At 38.5% G+C, this 14,347-nt stretch overlaps 1 protein-coding gene across 1 annotated transcript; it reads right to left on the reverse strand.

Moving 5' to 3' along the window:
- Positions 1 to 84: 84 nt before the first annotated feature.
- On the reverse strand, positions 85 to 3,387 carry LOC108275544 (tetraspanin-10). The gene is made up of 3 exons (XM_017486428.3): positions 3,177 to 3,387; positions 2,034 to 2,641; positions 85 to 1,683 (listed from the first exon to the last, which is right to left on the reverse strand). The coding sequence occupies exons 1-3, from the start codon at positions 3,267 to 3,269 to the stop codon at positions 1,374 to 1,376; spliced, it is 1,011 nt and encodes a 336-aa protein (XP_017341917.1). The 5' UTR covers positions 3,270 to 3,387; the 3' UTR covers positions 85 to 1,373.
- Positions 3,388 to 14,347: the final 10,960 nt, after the last annotated feature.

The following is a 14,347-nucleotide window of genomic DNA, read 5'->3' on the forward strand; positions in this document are numbered from 1 at the left end:
ATATATATATATATATATATATATATATATATATATATATATATATATATATATATATATATATATATTACTATGGTAAAATTAGTCAGGGTAGATAACCATATAGTACACTCTATAAAACTCTAGAAGCCTAAAGATTTGTCCATCTAGGGAAACCCTTAAAGCTTCTTTGTAGAATCGTACAGTGTTTCCCTATCAGATAGGGTTCCATGTAGAACATGCCAAAGACGCTTAATTTTCCAAAGAACACCTGAGGAGTTCACTCAAGTAAGCACTATATTTAAATATTTATTCATAGTAGGTTTACTGCACTAACTGATTCTAAACTTTAGCTCTACAGGATTTATTCAGCTCTTATTCTTACTTTTATCATCTTTTCTTAAACTCCAGTCAATTTATATAAAGCGTTGCCTTGGTAAGTTCACAATTGTTGTGTGTATACAGTCTGAGGGTAATTAAAAACTTTCACCCTCAAATGTGAATAAGCATTACACACATAAGTTATTGTAATATTTACTTTCAGTAGGCTACATTCACAAGTACAAAAAATAGTAAAGTTTTTTTTGGTGCAGTTTCTTTGAACATTACACCAAACTAATTGAACTTATTTGCTTTGAGTAAATAATGAGATTCTGAACAACAACAAAATATCTGTGATGGAAATATGTTTCTGGTCATGTTCTACATTTTAAACACCATATTTCTTTGTATTTTACCATTATTATCATAGTCTGACTTTCATGTGCCACTCTTACTTAAAAGAGCAGCTCTCCCAGTAGTAGAAATAGTTCATTATTGAATGTTACAGTCCTGATTGAATTTTATTAAGCAGAAATAATTTTGCAAAGTAAATGTTTATTTTCATATCTTCAAGTAGCCATATGTGTCTTGTCTAAAATCAGTTGAGGGCTATGGTTGTGTTGTGTTTACTGGCCTTATAATGCTTCTGGAGGACATGTAAGACCCACAATCATTAGCAGCACTGGAATGACTGGAGCACTGAATAAATCTTATTTTGTACTTTTCATGTAAAAGTATGTGTACCTTTCTTTCAATAACATTGAATGTATGAAACTGAAAAAAAAAAACAGGGACACACTACCAACTAATAGCCTTCAATAGCCTTTGGAATGAAAGATTTGTCCTTTCTAATTGAACCACAAGTAAAAATGAATAAAGCAGGATAGGAAATGTTATGAGGAAAAAATTATTATATGAACTGTTTGCTTTGAAGGAAGTAAAACATGTACAGAATGTGATAAATAGGAAGTCATATACAGCATAGTGATATAACTAACTTGCCAGTCTTTTGTATCTTGTATTTCTCAGTGCCAAAGAAGTTTCTCCATGCATCATTAAGTTCATGTTTCTCATCACCATGCATGTGCTTTGTTACATTGGATCCTGTCCAACAAGCGTGTAGTGCTAATCAGTGTGAGGATCTGGACGCCGAGCAGGACAGCTGTTACTATGCCAATAAGTTCAGAGTGTAGGTTGATCCAGCGTGAAATACTGCCCACACAGCCCCCCAGGAAAATCACACTCTGAGCTGAGAACTCATCTAGCTGCTGTGTCCTGAGGCCACACTGTGAGTTCCACACTGTACCGTTCCCCAGTGGATCCACACAGCATGAGGGAGGCACGCCACATGCCTGCATTCCTGGAGATGAGCAATTAAAGTACCTGTAACAGAAAGGGTAATAACTTTCAGAGAGGGAGGTGCTGTGTGGCTTTTAGATCAGAGGTCTGATTCTGATCATTCAGTTCAAACAACAGCAAGTGTAGTGCAAGGTGTATAATGAGGCACTCATAATGGCAGTAGGTTACATGATTCTGTTGAAGCAGTGCTTGCTATTCACCTCTTTTGTACCCTCTTAAAATGTATTATTATTATTATTATTATTATTATTATTATTATTACTACTACTACTACTACTACTAGTAGTAGTAGTAGTAGTAGTATTTGTTCTTCTAGTTGTAGTATTACTGATTGTGTCTCTGCTTTTAATCATTTCTAGTCATTGTGTACTCACTGGTTGACTTCCCAGTCTCGATAGTTATCCAACCCACAGCACTGCAGCCCAGTCTGGATCTCATCTGTAATAAACCTCAGATCCAGGTCATCCTGGTAGCGCGTCATGGCTGTCAGCATGGCTGAGCGCAGCAGCTCAGTAATCCAGCCCTGCAGGCTATAGGCCACAATGGCCACCAGGACCTGGGCTGCTACAAGAATTACCAGCATTAAAGAGAATATACGCAGCAGGCAGTGGTTCTCCCTCAGTGCTCCCACACAGCCTGTCAGACAAAGCAGTGAAAGCAGCAAGCCCAGAAAAACAAAGAGCAGCATGGGATCAGTGCCAAGGCCATCCAGCTTCTCCTGAGCAAAGGATTCCTTGTTCACAAGACCCCAGAACCCAAGTACTAAGGTGGCCAGGCCCAGCCCAGAGAAGAGAAGGTTGCTAGTGACGAACACGTATTTCAGCAGAAATCCAGTCAGATCAGAGGAATTGTGGGTCTGTGAACAGGAAAAGGTCCATGGTGACGGTATGGTTTGCTCGTCATGGCTTGATGAGCTGAAATCGGTTTGTCTCTCTTTGTTGATATCTGTGCCCTGGTATTGAACGCCATTCCTAGTGGTTACCTATGAGATGGTTGTAAAATCTTAAATAATGAAATACTTCATCCTATTGATTTTAGCACCTTAAAACATGACAAAGATCACTTTTAGATTATCCTTCATGCACCGTTTGGTTCAGAATGACCTGTTTTTATTTTTAACCTAAAGTATAATAATGTTAAAATAATTTATTTCAATTTATAATGGTAGAAAATCAAATTAATATGACAAAGGTCATGTTCAGGTCTATTCTGAACAAATGCGAAATATAAATAGTAATAAATGACTTCTTACTGAAAACAAAAAACAATAAGATGGTTTTTGTCATTATTTGCACTTAAATGATCACACAATCATGTGTATATACACATACACACACACACACACACACACACGAGATGAAGATATATTTGGTATTTTAAAACACATTTTTCAACTGTTTTGCTTAAAACTCAATAAAAATGACATCAAAGGAATATCTGTTGATCCTCATGTGACAAAATGTGAGATTTAAGCTGTACTAGTAAACCTAACTGAGGTAGAAAGTGACTGATGTTACCTTTGATATGAGTGGTTTGGTCATGTCATCTTGCATTTTTGACATCGGCTTCCAGAAAAAAGGAATCCACCTTGAAAGCCAAAAGGAGCTCATCTCTTATTACTAGTATAGGACACTCTGTGCCCAGTTGCATGCTGGTCAATACTAAAGAAGCAAGAAAAAAGGCAGAGATAAAGAGAGTGCTTGTGAGAGAGCAGCAGTGTAAAAGAGCATAGCTGCGATCTTGATCATTCCTGCATCATGTGAAAGTCACGGTGCTGGGATTAGAGAAAGAATGTGTGTATGAATGAGATCTTGCTTTGTTGCTCAGTCATGGAGCAGCTGATACATAACTTAGGTGATGTGATATTCAGTAGAGCTCAATAGAGAAGAGAGAGATCTTTTCGAAAAGGAATATGACAGAATGGCGTTATCTATTTTTGTTAGTGTGAAAACCTGGAGATACAGTGAAAACCACAGAAAACTTGGCTGTACAACCCACAGGATTTGGGGGATTTAAGTAATGCAAAAACACGTTTTAAAACTAATCTAATAATCCTTTAAATATGTCGACTGACACAAGGAGGCTTCTACATTTCATCCCTGTTTCTAATAATACACAAAACCAGATCCAACTTGACAAACTGTATTGGCAACAGTAAAGAGTAATATTTCAGATAAGAATAAACTACAAAGCTGCACCACTAAATCTGGCACCTGTAAAATCTGGAGGAATCTGGGTAGCTAGAATTTCTTACAAAATGTTTCTCGCTCCTCGTATACTGTAGAATCAGCTGTGGCTTTAATACAAAACATAAACATTCATACAGTCGAAAAGAAAACCTCTAGCTAGAATCAATGAAAGGTTGTTTACACTACGAACGAAACACAGCGGGCAGTGTGTTGTCTACTCAGACACTAACACATCCACTTCCTCTTGGCTGAACCTCCTCCATATGGACTCCACTACTTGTGGATGGAGATTCTTATCCCCAGCCTCAGCCCCTGCCTCGACAGGATGTCTGCCCCCACATTCCAGTTGCCCAGAATGTACATTTCACTCACTGACAAAAACTTTCCCACTGCCCAGAGAAGAATTAGTTGTGCCTGCCTGAACAGGGGGTGCGAACATAACCCACCCTGGTGTTTGTTATATGAGATCACCGCTGTGTTGTCTGTCACAACTAACAAATGGTGACCTCTTCATTGAGGAATAAAAAATTTCAGTGCTAGAAATACGGCCGCATCTCTAGGTAATTTATTTGCCACACCAGATGAGGGCTTCTCCAGAGACCATTAGCTGGACAGCCGTCTAAGATCGCAACCCGGCCTGTGAGGGAGGCATCTGTCATTACTGTCTTACGATAAGGAGATGCCCCTAGAGTGTGACCTGAGGCTAGAAACACCTCCAAATTCTCAGAGCACATAGGCATCACCCACACTGATTACTCTCAGAGGTTTCATCCTCGGACGAAACCCTTGACTTTTCAGCCACCACTGGAACGGTCTCATGTGCAATAGGCCCAACGGTATGACGTTGGCTGCAGCTCTCATAGAGACTGGAGGGGATGCCCATATACAGCTTTATCTTGCTCAATGTTGATAGGACTGATGCTACGCATGTTGGGGATTAAAACGCCCGTATCGTAGTAGAATCCCATACAACCCCTAGAAAAGTTGTCCTCTGCACTGGAGAAAGCATTCTTTTCGTGAGGTTCAACCTGAGCCCCATACTCTTCATGTGGACAAGAACAACATCTCGATGTTGAACTGCCAGTTCCCTGGATCGTGCTAGAATTAAGCAGTCATCCAGGTAGTTCAGTATGGATGCCTTGAAGTTGAAAGGGAGCCAGAATGGCATCCATGCATTTTGTGAAGGTGTGAAGGGGCGATATTTCTATGTGGAAATATGCGTCTTTTAGGTCTATCATCACAAAGCTTCTGGCTCCTCAGAGTCAGCAAGAGGTTTTTTTTTGTTTTCCATAGTGGAAGGAGGAGTTGCGACGCAAGTTCCTCCTCCAGATCCATACGAGATCCCCAGGACTGCTGCCAAGGCAGCCAGCCGGCCCAGATCCGCAAGGTTCTGAAACCCAACTCCCTTTGGCAGAGACGATGGCGAGGAAACCCCTAGACACATCACACAGAAAGTGAGGAGAGAGGAAATTAAGACATGCAGTCTAGCTGAAGATAATAAGGCTGACGGCACGGTTCACAGGTGCCATTTTTATATCATGCGATACCCTTAATTGCCACATCACCTGATCACGGCAGGCCTATAAATATGCATGATGTTACACAAGCTTCCTATACTGGTCACGCACGAGGGCACTTCCCACAGCGTGAAGCTCACGCAATGTTGAGTTCCCTTTGAAAGGGAATGCCATGACACTAATTTATGCAAAATGCATGCTTAAGCTGTATGTACCTGAATGTAAGCAAACTATTCTGTAAGATAGTAATGCATTATGTAACCAACACAAGCCAACAGATCATAGTCATAAATATGTGTCTCTTAATAGAAAGCTTCACTAAGTCAACAAGTACATGTTCTTACTCAGTTTATTTGGAGTGCCAGCCATACAAGTCCCTGTGTCAGTTGTTACTATAGAAACAATAATATATTAGAATGGGCAGATAAATAGAAACCTTGCAGCTGTAGCTACTGTCAGATCTGCTGGTACAGAACATTAATCAAAAACCTTCTGACCAATCAAAATCGGGCATTAGACAGTGCTTTGGTATAAGCAAATATAATAAACTTATTACTTAATTAAATTCTTTATGAATTGTATCACATCTCTGATTGTTCTCATTTTATTCCATAGCTGTCAGTTCTCATAATATGTAATGAAACAATCTGCATATAATAACTCTCACTCCATAACATCTAAGGCTCCAACTTTCCTGCAGCCAAGATCTGTAAAAAAAAGAAAAAATTCCACAGACCTCGCTATGAAATTATTTTTATGAGCATTTTTCAACTACCAGGCACGTTAGACAAATGTGTGCAATCATATTCATCTACTTGTGCCAGTGGAGCTTTTTATTCCTAAACCTTTCACCCACAGAAGTCAAACCAGTTACCCTGTGTTAGAACATGTACTGGAAATATTTTGTATCATATTACTTACAGGGTCTTCAATAAAACTAATTTAATTAGGTTTATAATACCTTATTAATAACTATAACAACTATAACAACTATGATGGTGTTTGATAATGATCTTGATTAATGGAACAGCATTCACAAACACCAAGGTAGCACAATATTTACAGAATATCATTCAATCATCATATACATCTGCAACTGGGCCCTTTACTTTGGCTACATGTCCAGACAGGCAGGCTGTCCAGAGGAATCCAGGTCTTGGCTGTGGATTCGCACTTCGCACATTTTAAAGAGGACAGCTCCAGTATATGTTAACCTGAACAAATTTCACGTCTGAGTGCTCTGTCCCAGACCAGTTCGAAAGCTGTCAATCAATTTGATTAACTTATCAGATTAGTTGAATTCAGTGGTTTAAGGTCAGTGTTTCACACTACATCCAGTGTTTATATTCCTTTCAAAATTCTATAATGCATGTTAGTTTTAATGAAACTTTTTTCCTACTTTTATTGTAATTTCAACCATATACAGCTGGTACAGTACACAGTTTTTTCTCTGACATGCCATCTAGTGGATGACAGAGAATAAAGAACCACAGATGGGTGAAAAATTAGAAATAAAACTAATTCCCCGAGACGACATGAGGAAGAAACCTTGAGCCTCAAAAGGGAATCAGTGAGTGATTCTCAGATAGTGAGGGGTTACTTACTGAAGATAAAGATCATGATTAAGATGTGATGGCTATATTATTAATTTACAATACTACTATATTTATATATGTATGTGTGTGTGTATGTATATATATATATATATATATATATATATATATATATATATATATATATATATATATATATATATAGTGAAGGCTACAGCAGGGGGAAGAGCTTTCTCTTACAAAGACCCACAGTTATGAAACAGCCTTCCAGTTAGTGTTCGGGACTCAGACACATTCTCAGTGTTTAAGTCCAGGCTGAAAACACATTTGTTTACTCAAGCTTACCATGAGTAGACTTTCTTTTACGCAAAATACACAGTCTTATACATCACAGGATAGTAAGCATACCTAATAATCTCTCCCTCTCTTTACCTCCCTCTCCCTCTCTCACACATGATTTTATGGAGATGCCAGTGATCCTGACCCTTTCTGCACTCCGGACCTGCCTGATCCAGAGGTAGGATGCCCTACCTCTGGATGGAGCTCTCATCAACTGGGGTCTACAGCCTAGAGATTGCTTAAGATGGTACCACTTGAAGTATCATGAAATGGCTTTGGACCTCAATTCCACATGGACATTCTCACTGTGGATGTTGGGACTACGGTTGCTGCTATGGCCTTAGGACTGCAATTACCAAATACAATTTTGCACTCAAGTCTCTTTTAGTGAACAGTGGATCGGTTCAACAAAGACTTCATGTAAAAACCATAATGAACTTCCCTTTACTTTGACACTATCCGTTGTTACCCAGATGAGGATGGGTTCCCTTATGAGTCTGGTTCCTCTCAAGGTTTCTTCCTCATATCATTTTAGGGAGTTTTTCCTCGCCACCGTCACCACTGGCTTGCTCAATACGGATAAATTCACACACTTAAAATCTGTATCCTGTGTATATATGTTTCTGCAAAGCTGCTTTGAGACACTGACCACTGTTAAAAGTGCTAAACAAATCAAATTTAATTGAATTTAATTAATGCCTTGACACAAATGCAAACTACCATTGAAAATGAGCAAAAGAAAGATTAATATATAAAAGAACCTTTTTGAAGAAAGAGAAAGGGATAAATTGTTTAAAAAAAAAAAAAAAAAAAAGGTCCCATTTAGTGTCCTGACCTAAATCGTTCTTCAATTTGTTTGTGGGAACCCCTAAAATGTTATGTAGAACTCTGCAACAGTGGCTGTCTTTCACACATTTGGAAGCAAGAACCCTTAGCCATCCAAAAGTTTTGATGTATGTAAATGGTCTGCACATATATAGCTCCGTTTAACCTCAGTGGCTGTACAAAACGCTTTACACTGTTTCCCATTCACCCATTCACAAACACACAAACACACACACACACACACACACACACACACACACACACACACACACACACACACACACACACACACACACACACACACACACACACCAATGGCAGCAGAGCGACCATGCAAGGGGCTAGCCTACCATTGATAGCAACTTGAGGTTCACTGTCCAAGGACACTTTGGCATGTGGATTTGTGTCGGCCGGGGATCGAACCACGAACCCTGCAATTAGTGGACAACCTGCTCTACCATCTGAGACACAGCCACCTTTTTTTTTTGGAGTTCAAATTAATTTATACAGAAGACACTGTCGCATAGAAGTTTTACAGAAATCCAAATATAGACATACATCCTGGATAAACCAGAGGTGACAATGAGATGACATGAGGAAGAAACCATGGCAGAGACAAATCTCAAAAGAAAACCCATTCTCTTCGGGGTGACACTGGATAGTGGGATTGTCATCATCACTATATTGTAGTACAGTTATGCAGAGAGACAAAAAAAATCTAAGTGTGTGGAAGGATGTTTAATATGTACACATATATATGAGTAGGAGTCTCAGGATGATCACAGGGCTGTTCTTAGGAGAAGTGAGTTCATGATATCCAGGTAGGATTATGCATTGATCAGATGAGTTTTATGCATAAACTATTTTTAGGAAGTGCTAGTCTTTAAGGCATCCTGGTGAGAATATACATAGCTACAGGACATGCCATAAGTGCAAAGGGGTTTGGGATATCAATGTCATGATTCCCCCTTGAAGCAGCGTGCTCTAAGCGCGAATGCGCGAGCGCCTGCTTTTCCGTTGTTGACCGTAATGACAGTGGGACACGTGTGTTTTGTTTATGTTTCTGTCATGTCTCCTCCCTGTTCCGTCATTGGCTGGGATTTCACGTGGGTCTGTATTGCTCTCAGCTGCTAGCGGTTTAGACGCTGATCATGGCCGCATATATACCGCGCGCCTCCCAGCACACAACGCGGAAGAGTAATACCACAGAGTCAGAGTCAGAGTCAGAGTCAGAGTCAGAGTCAGAGTCAGAGTGCGCTTGATTATCCGCTTCCAGTTCCTCGTCATAGTTCGTTTCTCGTTTTGTTTATCGATCCTGTTTCCCGTGACCACGACCTAGATTCCAGCCTTGCCCCGTGTATGTCTGTTTGCCAATCGCCTGACCTCTTGCATGTTTGTGGATTACGTTTTGGATCACGTTTTGGATTTGTCTGCCTGCCTCTCTTTCAAATAAACAACTGTTCATCCTGCACTTGCATCCGTCCTATCTCTGCTCCGTCACGGTTCGTGACAATCAAACATCACAGCTTAGCAAAACAAAATGTTAAGGAAACCCCAGATTGACACATTTACCTAAAAAAGATTTATTAGGCAAAATCCCTTATCATTCATGGATAAGGAATATCCATGTGCTGACTACAGAAACTCATAACTGGTAAATGAATAAATCTAGAATCAAATTTTTTTTTTTTTTTGGATTGTACCTGAGTGTAGAAACCTAATACACAGAATGTCTCTTCAGAGTGGGTTCCAATCAGTTCCTGTTAAGAAGTGACAACCCTGTAACTATCCAAAGAACCCTTCAAATGGTCCTATTTTATTAGGTTCTCTCAAATGGCCCAATAAATTATTTTCATTTGATTAGGCCCACTTTTTGTAGCTTTTGTAGTTTGTCATGTGGAATTGGTTGTAGGACAGATTGTGTATTTTATTTGGCCCTTGTGTGGAAATGCACCGTCTGTTATTCTGTCATTCACTTAAATTAAACTGAATGAAGCTGCTGAATGTCTCTAAGTGGGGCTGAAATTTCACCATATCACCCTACTTTTAATTCACTGAGACACCACCTGAAATAACAAAAAATGGAAGAAGGAGTCAAAATGTTGGTGACAGATCAGATATATTTACACATATGGATACACATATGAAAATCTTAAGCCAAAGAAAGATGGATAGTATAAACAGCAGATAATTGATTTGGCAGTAATTATTGTAATTATTAACCTGCATGTGGATCTCTGCTTTCTGTTTTGGAGTTCTGGAAAATTGATTGTCTCAAGATAATTTATAGAGCTTTTATGTAATATTCTGGCATTTAATCAAAAATCTTTTCCACATCTATCTTTAACTTGCATGTGCTCTTTTTCAGCAGTCATACTCAAAGCCATTGTAATTCTCTGTACACATGCATTTTCTACTGCTGACTCTACTATTGTATCTTGATCATACACATATAAATTTTACATGATCCACAGTATTATAAAAGCTTCTTAAAATCTGCACATTGAATGTTTGTTAGCAATTTGCAGCCATGTTGTGTATCCATACTAACTGAAAGTGCAAATGTCTGTCACAAGAACATCTTGCCAATTTTTTGAATGAGCATGTGAGCAAAATGCGGCAAAACTTCAAACACCTCCAACATGTGAACAATTACTGTGACTATTGATGAGATGCAGCCTGAATTCTTTTTTTCTGAATATCAAAAAAGATGTGGCAAACATATGCTGCTGAAATTAAACTTCTCTATTTGCTACATCATCTCTATGTCTTCTATTCAGTGCTAAGATTCAAACAGATCAAATTAGGGATGAAAAAAACAACAAACAGAGAATGTGAGCCTGCATTCCCTTCTTAATTAGGTCAATAACAATGGTTTCTGTTATTCTTTCCCAAAGTCCAGGTTAGACTGGGCTGTGGAAAAATCCTGGCACAACCAATGGACTTTAGAGTGGAACCAATACTGAACCTCAGCTTGCAAAGGGTCAGAATATAGCATGAGTCTGGAACCAAACCCCTGGCAAGATATTAGGAAGAGTCTTGGCACTCTGCATGACTATTCATCATCCAAAGCTCTCCTCTCTCTGGAACAGGCAGCAGGAGACTGTTAATCAGGGGAAAAAATCAGAGCTTAACTACAATAGCAGTTGAAATGTTAAAGCGTTTAGCTGCATTGAGAACTTTCTTCTTGAGTGACGTTCCTGAAGATGCTAGAACACGTGCTGCTTGCTCGATAAATTCAATATACAAGAAGATTTGTCTGTCCTCATGTGCACCCTGTAGGCTGCTTCACTTAGTTAGATAGCTAAAGGACAGGACAGAGAATAAAAAGCAGATCTAATACTCAAAATACTCACTAACATAAACAGGGAAGAGCAGGACTAGCAGTCAGGAAGTTGGGGAATTTTGCCAGTGGGCCATTCCATAATGCTAACGCTCACAGACCCTGCTCGTGATTAGTTCAGTCTGCTAATTTATGATTATTCATGTCCTGTGTTAGTGGACACATGTAGACTTGATGAGAAAGATGATGCAGTGAAAGTGGTATAAGAAAATGATTAGACTGGTCTACAAATAGCTGTACTTCTGGTTTTAATAAGAAATGTGACCACTGACTACTGAGACTAAGCCTGAAACTAAAATATGTATTAAAATTATGTAATGTCAAGTGAGAAAACTTCACTGGATACATGGAGAAGGCACCGATGCGATCATTTGAAACAATGATTGTCATATTAGGAATGTCTAAATAAAAGTCTAAATAAAATACAATTGGATAAATTAAACACATTAAATAGAAGAAAAAAAAACAGACTCAACTGAGAAAGGTGACACATGGTCGTTGTAAATTGTATTTTTATTTTTATTTATTAATATAAACAGATACGGCTTTCTTTATAAGCCTTGTCTATTTTTCATGGGAATGATGAAATGCTGTGATCAGAAAATTCCACTGAAATTAAGTTTAATATCTGTCAGACTGCATTATCTGAACACTCTGCTGGTAGCATGGCCACCAAAATAATTTTTCCATAACTTGGAATGATTACGCGTGTTTAAACACAATTTGTCTATCAGTTTAAGACAGTAGATTTGGCTTGCACAAAAGCAGTAGAGGAACACTAGCCTTAGGGGTGGTACATGAGCATAAGCACATTTTTTTTTTTTTTTTTTTTTTTTTTTTTACTGCTATCACTGCAACATTTATACAACTGAACACAGTGTGATTTACTGAGATATCGTGGGTGTTTTGGTGCTCACTGCTAAAACCCCTTTGGTACTTTCAATGTGTATGCATGTGTACGTCTAGTTTTGCTCTTTTTCTGTGCTCTCACTTTCTGAATGCTGAGGTGACTAGTGATGAGCCTTGTTACTGCCTGACTTGTAACTGTACTGATCTTGTTACTGTAAGTCACTCCTTTTTGATGTTTTATCATTCATAGCTTGGCCAACTACTGTGTATTTGCACCTGTGACAAGAATGAGATCAAATCATGTGTAGACGCTAGTGAGCGAGGATGCAATTACAAGAAGTAAACATTGCTATATTGAACTAAACTATAAATATATGGAACTGAATAAAATTAAGTGAAGGACACAAGGGGGGTGAGGTAAACATAAACTTGAAGCAAATAACTAAGCAACAAAGTAAAACTAGGCATAGTAAGAACTGGTCAGTGCTAGAATACATAGCATTGTGTAACCACACACCCAAAGAAAATGCATGTCTTCATCACTAGAGTTTCTGGCTTTGTTCTATCCCTGCAAGTGATGTCAAGTGATGTATATAGCTGCCATTTTGAGGACAAATAGGGGAGTGACTACATCAGTGTTCTTGTGTCTGTATTTCATTAAGAATATTCATTTTCATTTATGCTTATATCCTCCCTAAAGAGTGCTTTTTTTCTCCTCCTTATGAAACAACCTGAGACGAGACTAAAGTAAGGTGAAAGAAGGTATCTTTCACCCGTAGTTATGGAAGCAGCAACAGCAGAAATCTGAGCACAAATCTGGCATCAAAAAAGAAGAATGTGACTAAAATTCAAGGGTAATCTTTTAGATGCTGAGTTGAATTGTGCATGCAGTTTGGTAGTGATCCATGACAGTACCCCTTTTGAGTGCTAGCACAGTGTATCTCTTAGTGTGTATTTATCCAATACAGTCAAGTCTAAAGCTATGTTTTTTTTCTTTCTAGTTAATTGGTAGTCAAATTTACTCCTTGTTTTTCTTTTCTTTTCTTTTCTTTTTTTTTTCTTTAAAAAAAAGAGACCAAAATCTGATCCCTTTCCAATATAGTACTATAAGCTTTTATTTGTTTCCACACTCCAGCCTTCCTCCAAATCCAACTCCTTTGAGAACATTATCCAGAACAGTCTCACCACACATTCACAATATTATCATTACGTAATTCAAGCACAGAAGTGTACATCTGCATGAGAACAAGAAAGTTGTTTCAGAACAAAACACTGGTTTCTATTTTGGTTTCACTCTTTAAAACAATATTAATAGAGGTCATTAAGTCCATCCATTATGTCAACACTCCTGTTTAACAGAACAACTTGTTTGTAGTATGTCATCAATGTTTTTTTAGTTTGCCATAGTTAGGCTTGGTGAAAATATAATGTGCCAGGCATAATTTGGGAAGAAATGTATACATTTACATTTACATAACATGTTCTGTTCTGTTGGGTTCTCTGAAGAGCGTCAAATGAATCAGAATGGAAAATGTGCTCAAAAGTAGTAGAGTAGAAACCCTAAAGAAAATAACACTTTACTTTAGATGGTCTAATATGGATATAAACATTAATATAGTTAACACACAACTCTTCTGCTCTCACACATTGCCTTCAGGAACTTTTCATTCAGGGCAGACAGTGATATCAATTATAATTTTACGCTATGCAGCATAAATAAAATATTCAGATAAGGTTTTTATGAAGTGTGTCAGTTACAGATTTCCAGATCTTCCACTGTCATCTTTCCTGTTCCAGGCTGCTTGGGCTCACTACAAGGCCCAGATGTTCCACAGACCATTACATTCAGATGCAGGAATGCAGTGCTGGAATGATGCCCTTACATGCAGTGTTTCTCTACTGGAGCTGAGCATGACCTCTACCAGGACCGATTCTTAACTGGTACCTCTGGATTTGATTGAGCGCAACAGAAGATGGCTGTGGGTGGAATAGGGATCACTTTTAGTTGTGAGAATGAGGGTGAAACTACTTCCTTAATGCCACAGAATCTTCCTCAGCTCCTGTTCCAACCAT

This window comes from Ictalurus punctatus, chromosome 2 (assembly GCF_001660625.3).
Source record: "Ictalurus punctatus breed USDA103 chromosome 2, Coco_2.0, whole genome shotgun sequence".
Classification (NCBI taxonomy): Eukaryota; Metazoa; Chordata; class Actinopteri; order Siluriformes; family Ictaluridae; genus Ictalurus; species Ictalurus punctatus.

Bases quoted from the DNA above. Each gene is read 5' to 3' on its own strand.
- LOC108275544 (XM_017486428.3), bottom strand. From the start codon at position 3,269: ATGAGCTCCTTTTGGCTTTCAAGGTGGATTCCTTTTTTCTGGAAGCCG. The intron at 2,642-3,176 runs GTAACATCAGTC...ACCATCTCATAG, and splicing joins CCAAACCACTCATATCAAAG to GTAACCACTAGGAATGGCGT. The intron at 1,684-2,033 runs GTGAGTACACAA...TTTCTGTTACAG, and splicing joins CGAGACTGGGAAGTCAACCA to GTACTTTAATTGCTCATCTC.